Below are 15,000 nucleotides of genomic sequence, written 5' to 3'. Positions count from 1 at the left end.
ACATTAAAACACTAAGTTAACAGAGTTCAAATTTCATTGCCCCCCCCCCCCCGGCAATGTTTCTGCCTTAATCCAAACGTTCTGGCTCAAGGTCCACATCCTCTAACGTTTAAGAGAATAAATACATTTCCAACATTCTTAGAACTTTCCCAGAAATAAAAGTACATTTGCTTTGAGTGGAATACTACGGCCTATCATGCTCTGGCTAAAATAAACAGTAATCAAATAAACATGAAAATAATAGGTGGGTTCTACTGACATGCAATACCTCTTTACCATAACTGAGCAGGTGTCATGTAAACTCACTACAACTAAAGAGAGAGTGCTATGGCCTATCAAGCCCTTCCTAAAAGAAGTAACAATCAAAAAAATAACATTAAAGTAAAACACTTTTAAAAATTAAATAATCAGAAACATTTGTGTAGGGAACCTAGAAAGCCTAACCCTTCCCTGCATGTGGTCATTTTAATAAAAAGGGATAGAACTCTTACCTTTATTTAAGAACTGCTTAAATAAAATACGCACAATTGCAAAAAGGCTCAAATGAACCAAGATTTTCTGAAAGCCTTACTTGAATTTTTCTCTTTAAAAACTCCTGCGCTTAAATGAAATATGGGCCAGAGCACTAATGCAGAACCTTCCGGTTAAGAAGCACTTGCAGATAAGGGTGCTGAGAGAAAAGGCGTAGACACCTCTTTGGAACGAGAGGACAATGCCACGTGCCATGCAGATGGAGACACTACTGGTCTACATTTATCCCGCGGTCACAAAAAAGGAAACTACAAAAAAGATGGAAAAAAAAATGGTTTAACAGCTATGACTTCCTGTTATGTGGAGTTTCACTTTGGGCAGTGGTGCACCTTTCACAGAAAGGAGAGGAAGGCTATCAATATCAGGAGCTATTGTTGAGGGAGGGAGTTGGTGCGAAACAGCAAATATTTGCCGAGCTATGGCTGAAAATCCCACACTGTAACCCTATAACTTCAGTTCATTTGGTGGGAAAATGCATTGGGACACGGAAGGTGCTGACCCAGAAGAGCGGGGTTGGGAGGGAACACCAGGAGGCAAGTCCGTGACATTCCAGTAGACTGCTGATGGAGGTTTCCGTCAGAATCCCTCATGCGTGGTCCTCAACCTACAGTACATTACATTACATTATTGGCATTTGGTAGACGCTCTTATCCAGAGCGACGTACAACAAAGTGCATACCCATAACCAGGGATAAGTTCGCTGAAAGACCCTAGAGGGAAGTACAATTTCAACTGCTACCTGTACAACAAAGATAAGGACGAGGGCCAATTTTATTTTTTTTATTTTTTTTGAACAAAGAAACAAACAAACAGAGCAAAAGTGACCAAAGTTAACTATCCAAACACTGCTTACCTAGCCAACTAAAAATACCGATACACAAAGCAAGTCACAGAGACAACAATTAAGGTTCACAGGGAGGTAGAGAGGGATGGGGAGAGGTGCTGCTTGAAGAGGTGTCTTCAGCTTGCGCTTGAAGGTGGGGAGAGATTCTACAGTTCTGACCTCAACGGGGAGTTCGTTCCACCACCGTGGAGCCAGAACAGACAGTAGTCGTGAGCGTGAGGTGGAGGTTCGGAGAGGGGGAGGTGCCAAGCGGCCTGTGGAGGCTGAACGAAGAGGTCTGGCAGGGGTGTAGGGTCTGATGATTTTATGTAGATAAGCTGGGGAAGACCCTTTAACTGCTTGGTTAGTAGTGCCACATTCCAGCAGATAACAAGCTACGCATCTGCAATCACTCTGCTGAATCTGGAGCCGTTCTCTAGTAGAGAACTAGAAACAGAAACTTTTAAAGCCTATAACTTTGAGGGTGACTCATTTCCACACTAAATTTCACCTTAATATACGTTGTAGAGATAAAATGCAATAACCAAAATGGAGTGCCATTTAATTCCTACAATGCATTTTCCCAAAGCTTGAAACAGATGGGCCTAATCTAATTTTTAGAAACATAAATTACAAATTTCAGAGCACAATATTACAGATTTCTGCTCAGATCTTAATGTAAGATTCCCATGTTATTTTTCCCATATAAAGTTACCCAATAAGTAAGTATTTTGCCTCTGTATGAATTTTAAGTCAATGATTTATTCCTTTATGAATATATTTTGCTGACACATGTAAGGTTCCGGCCTTAAGCGCCATAAGTTGTATAATCAATTTATACGGGCCCAATAAATAGCAAGAACAAATATATTGCCTGTCTGCGTTGCACAATTGCTAAAAGGCGCAAATGAACCAAAATTTTCTGAAAGACCTTACTTGTATTCTTCTCTTTAAAAAAATGTTTCCTACTTCTAATCACACATACAATTATCTGAAAAAGTCTTCCATACACAATTTCATTCCAGATTTCCTCCATTATTTTAGATTTCTCCCACTGAATGGTTTCAGATCTTTAGACAAATGTACTAATACTATTAAAGGGAATCTGAGTACACACAAAACATAGTTTTTTTTACTGAATTTTAATGAAAAATGTTATCAAACACCCATGTGAAAAACCACTGAACCAGTGAAAGCCATACAAGAACAGTAACAGTGGAGAGCCCTCCCAGGAGTGGTCAGCTTGCCAAAATTCCCCCAAGGGCACAGTGACCGCCCCTCCACGAGGTCACGCAATATCCCAGAGGAAAATCCAAAGAACTGCAGACCTCTAGCCTCAGCTCAATTCATTGTTCATGACTCCACAATAAAAAAAAAAAGAGACTAGGAAAAATGGGATCCAGGGGATTGTAGCAAGGCGGACACCACTGCTAAACAAGAGAAAGATCAATGCTTGTCTCACAGTTGCAACTGATCCTCAAACCTCTTGGGATAATGTTTTATGGACAGTCAAAATTGAAACTTTTTATATGACATGGGTCCCATTATTCCTGGCATAAGGCAAATACAGCATTTCACAGTAAGAACATCATACCAACAGTCAAACATGTTGGTGCTAAAGCATAAGGAGTCCTTATTACTTTTTGTCGTGGCTGTTTATATAGGCACCTTATAGTCCTAACATGGCCTAGTTAACCGGTTTGAAGCGCGTTGGGCCTCTCCCTTTTTGCATGGTGGTGGTACTGTGATGGTGTGGGGATGCTTTGTTGTCTCGTGGACAGGACGGCCTATTATTGAAGGAACCATAAATGCTGCCATGTACTAGACAATTATTTGAAGGAGAATGTCTGTCCAATCATCTGTCTATGCGATGGGGCTGAAGCGTGCTGGGGTGATGCAGCGAGACTGACTTCAACAAAATCAAGCTGTGGCAGCACCTGAAACAAGGATTTAATTCTCGAAAATCTACCAATTTCTCGGAATTACGGTTCGAAGAGGAAGCGTTTCGTAAAATTCCTCCAGTGACGCGAAATACTGCTATCATTAAAGAAGAACTTGCACTCATTGCTGCCAAGAAGTGATGCAACCGGTTACAGATAGCAAGTTGAAGGGGACAATTACTTCTTTCCATTGATGATTGGGTGTTTGATGGCCATTTCGTTTATTTAATGATAAAACGTTATTTAAAACACGTGCTTTACGTTTACTCTGATTCCATCTGTCTAAAGATCAGAAACTATTCAGTGTGACAAATATAGGAATATAGGAAATCATCCAGAAATACTTTTTCAGTGAACAGTATCTGAAAAAGACACAATAACAGCCTGTACTTATTGAGAAATAACAGTTCGGTGAAATCACAAACAAAAAGCAAAAGACGCACCAAAACCAGAAAAGAGGTTCAAAGCAACTGGGACTGAGTATGTGACTCCACCGCCACTGAATACACGTTTGGTCATGGCGGTCACTTTTCAAAATCTCGTTATCTCTAGCGCAGTATTTACAAACATCCCACCTCCACAAGTGGAGAGTGGGTGCAAGTCGTAGCAGTGTTACACAGACACTGTATCTTCAGAAAAGTTACAATAGCTTAACACTGTAATCGTAACTGTACAGGTAATGTACTGCCAGCCAATTTTTCATTAACTAGTTACGTCATTGATTTCCAGAACACATTAGCATTGCAACTCGTTCTTTAAATTCAACCCAATATAGCTAGTGTGCGTTTTAGTAAGCTGGCTATTCCGTAACTAGCTAGCCAATGATCCTGCATATTTCTCAATGATTTGGTATAGCGTTATAAAGCTAACGGTTACTGTATGTCATGTCTACTACCACTACTGCCATAAATAATAATGCTTCCCTGCCTAACGACATTAACCGTGGTGAGTCTATGTAGCGTAGCTATCTACTAGGTAGTTATCTAATACGTAATAACTGTAACCTAACGAGCTAAAGCATGTCAAAATGTTAGCTTGAACAGCTAGTTAGCCACCTTCTTCCTCCATGTGTTGTCCACTTACCTGGCACTGTCGGTCCCCAGAACGTACCGAGAGGATAGCCAGCTAGTTGGTCGAGTGAGCCGACGCCGCCAGCTCGTCTGGTATGGTATCCTATTCCGAACTAAAATTTAACATTCAGCGCTGCTGCAAGACGTAGACCGGCCACCAAGGAGTATGGTCGTAGCACAAGCAGGAAAGACCGTCAGCAGGCCACTGTACAAGTCACCAGGAAGCTGGCTAGCTTGTTACTGTGTAGTGTCAGGCGACATTCGTTCGTCATCTTCTCTCTTTTTCTACTTCTATGCTCACTGTTGTATTTGTTTCAAAGTTGCTTAGTGAATCGCCCCTGCCCCTGCACCTAAAACAATCAAAAGTCAAAACCACCACCATCTTATCATTTTCTTGCCACAAAAATGAGTTTCATCCAGAATACTTGCTCCTCACGTCCCTACTGACACCTGCCGGCGCATAGATAAAAAGCACTCCCGTTATTTCAAACGATTGCCTTAATCAAAGATGGACCGTCTGCAAGTGCAAGTTTCAATTAATTAGAGTACCTGTTTGCACTTTTCGTTTTTTTAAGTTAAGCAACAACTATATACTTTTGGTAAACATGCTGAAAGTACAGTGAACAATCATATAGCTACAGTGCATATGAACAAACCTGCATGAAAAAAATATTTAAAAACAGACCATAAGTAGCTCCTGATAACAATGAACCCAACAGCCAGCCCCAAGAAACGCAAACACAGGAATCACAACTCAAAACAATAACAGGATAACAATATGAACTTATGAACTACTAGCCTACATATTAATTTAAAACATTTTAATTAGTTTCAGTGTGGAAAATGACCGGCAGGGATTACTGCCATCATCACCACTACCAGACGCAATCAGAAACCTGTCTCGTTTTGGCAGTTTTGCCCTCGCTTGCTCGAATTCTTTTTTTTGTTTTGCTTTCCTCTTCTGACTCCCGCTTTTGTGCTTATATTTCGACGACTCCATAATGAACGTTAGCTAACCTTATAGACAACAAAGTGCAGGAAATCTGACTGAGACAAGCAAACTTGCTGACTACGGTAACCATAACTACGATGAAATTGTACTTTTATTAACGCATTTGAATGAACATTGAACAGTGTTCCAATATAATCACACACGTAAACCGCCATGAAATAGATTTGTTTGGTTTGCGTGCACTATACGTCCCGGCCTTTAGTAAGATGGCGTTATCGTACGATTTCTCGTACTGTACGTCGTATCAAGTAAATACTACGAAGGCTGCGGAGGACTGCTTTAAACAGAAAACACAGAACACAACATGTTCAGACCTGGTTTTATATATAAAAAAGCAGTTAAGACTTGAGCACAAAAATGTATCAAATGTGATAAAAAACAAAACAAAAAAAACAACAATAATATAAAGCATGCTACAGTTTACAGAAACTCAAAGCACGAACAGTACCAGTCACACTGATGAAATATGTAAAAAGAAGCAATGCTGTTCACGTCAAGAAATAGAAGTGACAACAATAATATTAATAGTGGTGATTAAACTTTACCAAGAGTATACGTTTACAGATCTTATCTGCGATAAACAGTGCCATATTCAGAAAAACATCGTGGTTGCTGATAGTACCATTTACATAGAGCTACCCCCACTCTTCCAAATTTGTGAGGGTTGCTCTTTTGGTTCCAAAAGAACCCTGAAACAAAACACAGAACATTCACTTTACAGACACCTATAGTAAGGGCCTCCTCTGAAAAAAAAGAAGAAAAAAGTCCATCCATGACAATATTAACACGCATGCACACATCCATATACACCCTTTTTTATGGAGATCATACAATACTTTCATCATAAACCCCCAAAAAGGGTTTGATTGGCACACAAAATAAAATACAAACCATGTACTCTGGACAAGGATATCTGATAATTTTTGGCATATCAAGCCACACTTTCCCCCGAGTTTCTTTCAGACAACTACTCGAGGTGCAGTTAATGTAACACTGACATCTGGACAGTCATTTCTCTCCCCTAGCTCTCTGAAGCACATTTTTTTTTTTTGCAATTGTACAAACCTGGAAATGCATGATTGTGGAAGAAGTCCTGTGGGATGTAGTGCACATATTCAAAGTGCTGACATGGGTTTAAAATTGTACAGAATTATACCAAAAGATAGTGGTGACTGCTGGGATCTGGGGGGGGGGGGTAAGTGAGATTCCGGTCTGACACGGAGGATGTCGGGTGTATCAGTTGTGTCTCCATCTATATAATTTTGAGACCACTGCAGACCATCAGCACACCGTGGCACAACATGCCCTTGTTCTCTGGTTTAACAGAGCAAGGCGCAGTGTTTAAAATGACCCATTGTAAACCACAGTTAACCTTTGAACCGTAACAAGGGAGGCAGGCATGTGCTTTTGAAAGTCAGACGCTTCCAGGTGATCCACTTCAGCTGGGAATAGCACACGCAGTGTCAGCTTCCCAAAACAGGAGTCGCCAACACTCTGCTAGTAACAAAAACGTAACATTTGTTTTTGGCATCATTGCGACAACAATTTTTCCCCAAAAACAGGCCTGAACCACAACAGAACAAATACTGAAGACTATTCTGTTAACTATGTAACAAAAACAACTTATGATCATCTCATGTACCTTTGGAGCTTACAAGCGTATTTCCCTGCCTGAGTGAAAAAAGAAATCAGACCAGAATGGATGTCTTCTCTGTCCAATGTCCATTTTGTCCATGTGTCTCAGTCTCTTATTTTCCTCAAAGGACAAGACTGTCGTTACTTTTTTAAGACATAAAAACATGTCCCCAAACAGTAAAGAGCTAAACAACAAGTGAGAACATTTGCAAAAGAAACAGCTTAGAAACCAACCAGCGGACTTAGTGATTTAAGGTTCGATAAATGTATGTATACCATATATTTCTCGGAGCCATGCATGGGGGTAACATATAGCGTGACAGTGATCTCTGAGGCTGTTTATGAGTGGCAGGAGCTGAATGAGAGTGGGCAAGAAGGTGCTGTTCGTGGGCCAGCTGTAGTAGGAGTGAGAGGCGGTGAAGGACCAGGAGGACCGTCCCTAAGCATACGCCTGCATCCCGCTGTGCAGGCCCTGGGCCTTCTGCTCCTCCCTCTGGGCCTGCTGCTCGGGGAGCTGGGAGCGTCCGACCGGGGCCGGGCCATGGACGTTCCCCTGCGGGGTGGGGCTGGTGGTGACGTCGGACCAGTCCGAGTTGGAGTGGGGCGAGGATGAGGACCAGGGGTCGGGGGACTCCGGGGAGGGGGTGAGGTAAGGGTTCTCGCCCGGCGGGTGTGGAGGGTGACCGGGGGTGGCCCCCTCTGACCCGGCCGGGGTGTAGCTGTGCTGGGAGGGAGGGGTGGGGTACTTATCCACGGGGCTCTGCTGGTAGGCCGGCAGCCCGTGGGCGTGGGGGAGGGCGTGGGCGTGCATGTAGGGGAGGGGGTGGGACAGGGAGTGGGGGCCCATTTTGGTCGGCGGGTACATGAGGCCGCCCTGAGCCCGGAGCAGGTGGGACTGGCCCTGCTGTGGGCGGGGCTGGCCCTGGTCCTGCGCGGGCGGAGCCATCATCTGGAAGCTGATGATTGGAGGGAGCTGCTCGTGGTTCAAGGGCCCGGCCGGGTGGGACTGGCGCCTCTGAGGGGCCCCGGGGTGCAGCATGCCGAGCTGGTGCGGCAGGAGCCCGAACCCCCGGCCCATGTAGCCGTGCTGGGGGTGCTCCGCCCACCCCTGCTGCCCCAGCATGTGATTGACAGGCGGGAGGACCGGCCCGTGGGCAGGCTGACCGCCCGGCATCGTGGGCGAGGAGGCCATGTTAGCTCCAGCACCGCCGCCACCGACAGCCTCTCTCCCGTTAGCGTGGGGAGACTCGAGCGAGTCGACGGGGGAAAGCGTGACCGAGCTCTCCGACAGCCCCCCCGCCTTCGCGGCGCCGCCGGCTCCGCCCCCGCCGTCGCCCTCGGCGACAGGCCCCTCCCCTCCGGCAGGCTTCTTCCTCCGCCTGGCCTTGGTGTCCTTCAGCTCCTTGGCGGCCCCGCCCGCCGCCGCTGCCTTGGGGCCCCCGCGCCTGCTCTTCTTGCCCTGGGGGAAGGCCCCGCAGGCCAGCGTGGGGTGCAGGGGGCCCGCGCTCAGGTGGGGGCTGTGAACCAGGTTGTACTGCTCCAGCAGACGCACGATGTCGTGGTGCATGCGCTCCTGAGCCGTGTCGCGGGGCAGCCGGTCCATGTGGTCCGTGATGTCGCGGTTGGCGTAGTGGTCCAGCAGGACCTGCGCCGCCTTGTAGCTGCCCTCCCGCGCCGCCAGGAACAGGGGCGTCTCCTCCTGGGGGCACCAGAGACGCGAGACGTGAGACGGAAGCATCCGGAAGGGCGGGGAAAAGACGGGAGGAAGGCTAGAGGACAGCGCACGTACCTTGTTGTCCTGCATGTCCCTGTTGGCTCCGTTCTTCAGCAGCACCAGGGTTGCCTCTATGTTGTTGACGGCTGCTGCCCAGTGCAGGGCGGACTTCCCTGGGGCGGAGAGAGGAGAAAGGGCGGTTAGCCTGGGGGTCTGTCTCAGGTCACACTCTATTATAACCGTGGCTTTTCAAACCTATCGCTCTACCTTAAACACCAAGATACAAGACTTTGTGAAGCCACCAACACAGTACCTGAATCATTTGAATCATTTAATTACTTTACCAAAAAAGGATTTCCCCTTATCCAAGAAGACCAGCACTATGACAACGTGGCCTAAAAATGATTTCACGATTCGCGGTTTAACTCCTCGGAGATAACCCCTTAACACCGACATATTTTCAATGTGTAAAATATGTATAGCTAATGTGTAAAAGCACGCTCCGAATAGCAGGAGCAGAGGACAGGAGAAGCATGCTGAACTCGTTATGACTGAAGAAATGTTTAAATAATTTTTTTATTTATTTCATTCATTTTTTCCATTTTGTAATTTGTCTTGGCTTGCACATATTACAGGCCTACCTTAGTCTATACAACAAAAGTGCTACAATTTAGAAATATAAATGTTACTTCAAGAAAATAGTTTCGCAAGATTTGATTTCATAATCGTGCTGAAATTAGGTCGCTGTGGGTGAAGAAATGCTGTGATTCTGGAGGCTTGGTGGTTCTCGGAAGTATATAGTGTTAAGGACTTGTGAACTACAGGTGTTTCCCAGGTCATGGGTCAGGACGAACTCAAGGCCCTGCTCATGTGCGGGTGAGGTTCTCAGGGCCCAGACGTCGGGAGGTCCTCACCATGGTCGTCCACGGCGTTGATGTCGGCGTGACAGTGCACCAGCTCCTCCACCATCCCCTCCACCGCCTGGCGAGCCGCCAGGATCAGGGGCGTGGTGCCGTCATTCATCCGGGCGTCCAACTCCGTCGCTCGGTTCCTCAGGAGGATCTGAGGGGGAGGAGAGAGGGGCGTGAGTCTGAGGGAGGGGGGAGAGAGGGGCGTGAGTCTGAGGGAGGGGAGAGAGGGGTGTCAGTCTGAGGGGGAGGAGAGAGGGGTGTGAGTCTGAGGGAGGGGGGAGAGAAGGGTGTGAGTCTGAGGGGGAGGAGAGAGGGGCGTGTCTGAGGGAGGGGGGAGGGGCATGTCTGTAAAGGGTAGAGGAGAGCGGGGTGTGTCTGCATGGGGGATGAGGAGAGCGGGGCGTGTCTGCATGGGGGATGAGGAGAGCGGGGCGTGTCTATGGGGGAGGGAGGGGCATGTCTGTACAGGGTAAAAGACAGGGGCGTGTCTGCATGGGGGATGAGGAGAGAGGGGCGTGCCTATGGGGGAGGGAGGGGCATGTCTGTACAGGGTAAAAGACAGGGGCGTGTCTGCATGGGGGATGAGGAGAGAGGGGCGTGCCTATGGGGAGGGAGGGGCGTGTCTGAGGGAGGGAGGAGAGAGGGGCGTGTCTATGGGGGAGGGAGGGCCGTGCCCGCACAGGGTAGAGGAGAGCGGGGCGTGTCTCGGACAGCAGCGGGTACCTGGAAGACGCCCTGCGCGTCGGCCGCCACAGCGGAGTGCAGGGGGGTGCGGCCCATGCTGTCGTGCGCGTTGGCGTCCGCCCCGGCGTCCAGCAGCCTCTTGGCGGCGTCCGAGCGGGCGTAGCGAGCCGCCAGGTGCAGGGCGGTCTCCCCCGTGCGGTCCGTCCGCGGCATGAGCGAGGCCCCCCCGGCGATCAGGTCCGTGATGACGGACGGGCCCGGCTCCTCCCCCCCGCTGTCCTCCTCCTCATCCCCCAGCAGGCCACAGCACTCCTGGGCCCCGCCCCCCCGCAGGGAGGCCAGCATCAGGGGCGTGTAGCCGTCTGAGAGACAGAGACTCGTTCAGTCCAACTGGCAAAAACACTGTTCCTCTCCCTCTCCACCTCAGCTGGTGAGTGTTCTGGTGCAAAATGGCAGCCATGCATAACCCGGTGGGCGAGACACATTGCTGGGGGTTGACGCAAGTTTCTCCCTCATCACTGTATCGCCCCTTTCAGTGTCTAGAAAATGACTATATAAGTGCGATGATCTATCTATCGCTCGATTAGGCTTTCATCCAAATGTTTTGCAAATGTTAAGCAAAGGAAAGTTGGTTGGGAAAGGAAAATAAAAATCAGTGTGCGTTTCGATCAACTTCTGTGATGTGAATAAGTTGGTTGTAAGTTGGTGTCATCAAATGCCAGCTGCCAGTTTGTGTACTTTCTGGAGTGGAAGTGGAAAATTCATCATTTATTCAAAACAACTGTTTCCATCACCCTGTACCGCATCTTGTCTATCAATAGACAACTTTTCCACCTTGGCCAAGAGTCCAAACTTTTTTTGTGATATTTACAGTTTATTTATTTTTTTATTTTTTTAAATGTCAAGTGTTTCCACTTAGGTTATGTGCAAATTCAAAATTTGCTTAAAAACAGTTGGATGGAAACCCCACTAGTATCTGCCTATACACCTAGTCAGGTCTTGTAACAAACTCTGCTTGACATTCAGAAATACACACACAGACAAACATACACTTTGACACACACACACACACACACACGAACACGAACACACACACAGACACAGACACAGACACAGACACAGACACACACACACACACACACACACACACACACACACACACACACACACACACACACACACACACACACACACACGCACACACACACAGGTACCTGGCCCTTTGGCGTCCACGTCCAGGCAGTCAGAATCGGGCTGGCACTGGGGCGGGGTCAGGGGGATGTCGGCCGCTTTGTGGTGCTGCGGGGTCCACTCTCTGCAGTCCACCACCGCCCCGTCCACCCCCACAGGCAGCAGGGGATTGTCCTCCATCTGCAGGGGAGGAGCAGGGGGACAGACACTGAGACACAGGGTACACTGCACAGCAGTATTTTTTCCTCTTTGTTTTGTCTACACAATTTGTTTGCTTAATTTGTTTCCCTCTCAGAGGCTTCTGAACACCTTTGTTGCAAATTAGAACTGTAAATAACAGTAAAGCTGACCTCCCATGAGAGGGGGGTGGCTGCTTGCTTGACTAGTGACATTTGCTTACCCCATTGGGAAATCTTCAGTCTTACCTTATTTGCACCATTGTAGCAAAACAAGTAAAATAAATATGAATCAAAATAAGACTAAAATACTTGTTGAGACTGACTTCTTTTTTGGTCTTTGCAGTGTATGTGGGATGCCCCCTAACCTTCATTTTCTTGGGCTGGGAGCTCTCCTCCAGCCAGCACTGGTGTTGGCTGCTGTTGACCATCTCTCCGTCTTTGAACTTCACAAGGTTCCTGAGAGGCGTAGAGAGGGATGGACTTTCACTTAGTTTATAGCATCTCAGAGACAGGCTTAGTGAAGCAACCGTGTGCCAAGGCAGTACAGAGCACTGTTTGCTGTGTCAAACTGCCATTAAGGTCTCACTCTCAATGCTTCACATTACATTAGACTGGTTATAGTTTGCATAGTGTTCAATTTCACAGTGTGAAACAATGTTTCCCAACCGGTGTACTGTGGCAACTTATAAGTAGTCAGGTGTGCCTTCTAAATGATTTTTTTTTTTTTTAACTGAAATGGACAATTCCCATTCAAAATAAAGGTCATGAAAATACACATCACTTAATTAAAACCCTGAAAGAACGTTTACTGAAGGCCTACTGTCGACACATCACATCAACGTCAGTACATCGCTAGCCTCTGATAGTGGTCCGGACTTTTACAGTTTTAACATGTGCGGGTATTTATATTTGGAACAGTGCATCGGGTTAGCACAACCAGCGCTCTTAGTCCTGAAAAAACTCACTTCATGGCCAAGTCATCCTGCCCCAGGGGCTCCCTGCGTTTGCGGTCCTTGAGGAAGAAGCCCTCGGGCACCCACAGGGGGGCGCTCTTGCGCTTGCGTTTGACGGCCAGCACGCCAACCAGCAGAAAGAGCAGAACCATGACGCCCACCACCGCGGCGACCGTATAGAGCATGAACGAGGGCTTTGGTTCCACAGGAGTGCCTGCGGGGGGGGGTAAGTACACTTTCACACGCGTTCTGTTCACCAAATATTACATTGGCATTTAGCAGACGTACAACAAAGTGCAAATCAAACACAAATATGTGCCGAAGACGGCAAACATTATTCAAACGTTCGCCGACTTATTCAAACTTTTTTTCTGTTTGCCACAAACATTAGATAACGTTAGCTAACAGTTTGAAAAAATAGTGCGCAGTGAACAAAACTGGCTGCCGATGGGGAGATTGCAGATAAAACAAAAGTCGACTATTATTTATTTAGTTATACACTTTACTCAATGTAAGATTTGTTCTTACCTTTAAAAAATAATTTGCAGGTAAGCAACCAATCAGCTAGCGGGCATATTGTGACCCATTTGTATTCAAAATGCGTTGGTGGCGAACTAAATGGAATGTTATTTAAAATCGTTCGACAGTAACTATTTGCTGCGAACGCAGTTCCCTGTGAACGTTTGCGGTCGTGAACTAGAACAGAGGGGTAGATGAAGGGGAGATGGGAGACTCACTGTCTACAGAGACCAGGGGGTAGGGCAGCTCGGCTCTGATGTGCTGGGCAGCGATGTAGGAGGCCGCCTGTTCCATGTTGGAGAAGCAATCCTTCCTGGCCTGCACACACTGCTGGTTGTCAATCACCAGGTGCACTGTGGACCTGCCCCAAGGAGGAGTGAGTACACAAGAAACTCTGTCACTCGCAAAACTGAAATTACTCAAATACAAAAATGCTACACACACTTTACAATAAACTTCAAGAATTGGCATGAAATAATGTCGTTGTTAACGTAAATCAATTGACATGCAAATACATCAATTAAGCATGACATTAATGTATTAAACTACGAACTAATGTATTAATTAGATCAGTATTTATATATTAGGAAACCATTGGATAAACTAATAATTAGTTAACCATTAACAAATACATTAACTGCTTCTTTTATTCTAATATGAATTGGGAACTAATGTAGTTGTTAGCAAAAATGAACGGTGTGCAAATACATCAACAAAGCCGTACAGGTGAACTTCTCGGTAGTCAGTTAACAGCCGCCAATTCGCGTAACCTCATCGTGAAGCGCATCCGCAGACGTAAAAGAGACGGCTGGGGGGGGGAGAGAGATGACGCCGCTTACCCGATCACCTCCTTGCCCTGCTCCCGCTTGGCCCTGTGCTCCTGGCCCCGGCCCGGCCCCTCGGGGCCGTAGTAGGGCAGCACCATGGCTCTGTCGTGGGCGTCCCTCTTGACGCGGAGGTTGGTGCGGAGCAGCAGGCTGAGCGAGCGCAGGAAGGCCTGCAGGTCTTCCAGCAGCTCCTCGGGCTGCAGACGCACCACCACCACCAGGGTGCCCTCCATCAGCGCCTCCGCCCGGCCGCCGGCGCAGTCCAGCCCGTCCCAGCCGCACTCCTCCGTGTTGCAGCCGGGGTCGCAGTGCCCGTTGCTGTAGTGGTCGGCGCAGTACTTGTTGTACCTGGGGGGGGGGGGGGGGCGGGGGTTAGGGACAAGGGAGGGGTTGAGAGGGGAGGGCGACTCGAGTTCTGAAGGGGCCGTGGTGGTCAGCGGGGTTTTTACATTACATTACATTATTGGCATTTGGCAGACGCTCTTATCCAGAGCAACGTACAGTTGATTAGACTAAGCAGGAGACAATCCTCCCCTGGAGCAATGCAGGGTTAAGGGCCTGGCTCAAGGGCCCAACGGCTGTGCGGATCTTATTGTGGCTACACCGGGATTAGAACCACCGACCTTGCGTGTCCCAGTCATTTACCTTAACCACTACGCTACAGGCCCTTTGTGGTTTCCTTTCAGTCGACCGGGCCAGTTACCGCTTCGGAAACAAGACGCGCGGGTCCCTTTATCCGATCAATGACTGCTTTTACCAACCGAAGTGCTAAAACGCATCAGAAACCAGCAGACGCTGTGGCCCACCTGCACTGAAGTCTCACACCCCATAAGGTGTACGGTCACAAACAGGTATTTGGAATGTTCTTAACTGAACATTCTAATCGCAAATATGTGATTAGAATGTCCTTAACTGAACGTTCTGATGTTGACATTCACAATCACAACAGAAAACCTGCTCTTCACAGGGTTATTAACCACCGGACAACAGTTCCCCATCCTGCAAAGCTCT

At 47.5% G+C, this 15,000-nt stretch overlaps 2 protein-coding genes across 4 annotated transcripts in view; both read right to left on the bottom strand.

Moving 5' to 3' along the window:
• LOC133129769 (UDP-N-acetylglucosamine transporter-like) overlaps window positions 1-4,806 on the bottom strand; it is a 16,305-nt gene extending 11,499 nt beyond the window's left edge. The window contains exons 1-2 of one of the 2 annotated variants that reach the window (XM_061244053.1): window positions 4,378-4,806; window positions 1,031-1,135 (exon numbers count right to left, since the gene is read on the bottom strand). The gene's annotated coding sequence lies outside the window, so the exon portion shown is untranslated. The remainder of the gene's footprint in view (window positions 1-1,030; window positions 1,136-4,377) is intronic. The other variant, XM_061244052.1, reaches the window with a different exon arrangement.
• An 877-nt stretch (window positions 4,807-5,683) lies between these two features.
• The window catches only part of LOC133128318 (neurogenic locus notch homolog protein 2-like), a 51,183-nt gene continuing 41,866 nt past the window's right edge, over window positions 5,684-15,000 (bottom strand). For both annotated transcript variants that reach the window (XM_061241708.1, XM_061241709.1), the window contains 9 exons: window positions 14,002-14,337; window positions 13,381-13,523; window positions 12,656-12,857; window positions 12,056-12,146; window positions 11,535-11,691; window positions 10,360-10,682; window positions 9,640-9,787; window positions 8,801-8,898; window positions 5,684-8,710 (listed from right to left, as the gene is read on the bottom strand). In XM_061241708.1, coding sequence (XP_061097692.1) covers window positions 7,451-8,710; window positions 8,801-8,898; window positions 9,640-9,787; window positions 10,360-10,682; window positions 11,535-11,691; window positions 12,056-12,146; window positions 12,656-12,857; window positions 13,381-13,523; window positions 14,002-14,337 — 2,758 coding nt within the window. In that variant the 3' untranslated portion in view covers window positions 5,684-7,450. The remainder of the gene's footprint in view (window positions 8,711-8,800; window positions 8,899-9,639; window positions 9,788-10,359; window positions 10,683-11,534; window positions 11,692-12,055; window positions 12,147-12,655; window positions 12,858-13,380; window positions 13,524-14,001; window positions 14,338-15,000) is intronic.

Source organism: Conger conger, chromosome 5 (assembly GCF_963514075.1).
Source record: "Conger conger chromosome 5, fConCon1.1, whole genome shotgun sequence".
NCBI classification, from domain to species: domain Eukaryota; kingdom Metazoa; phylum Chordata; class Actinopteri; order Anguilliformes; family Congridae; genus Conger; species Conger conger.
The sequence above is the reverse complement of the archived record's forward strand: the minus strand, read 5'-3'. Positions and strand labels throughout refer to the sequence as shown.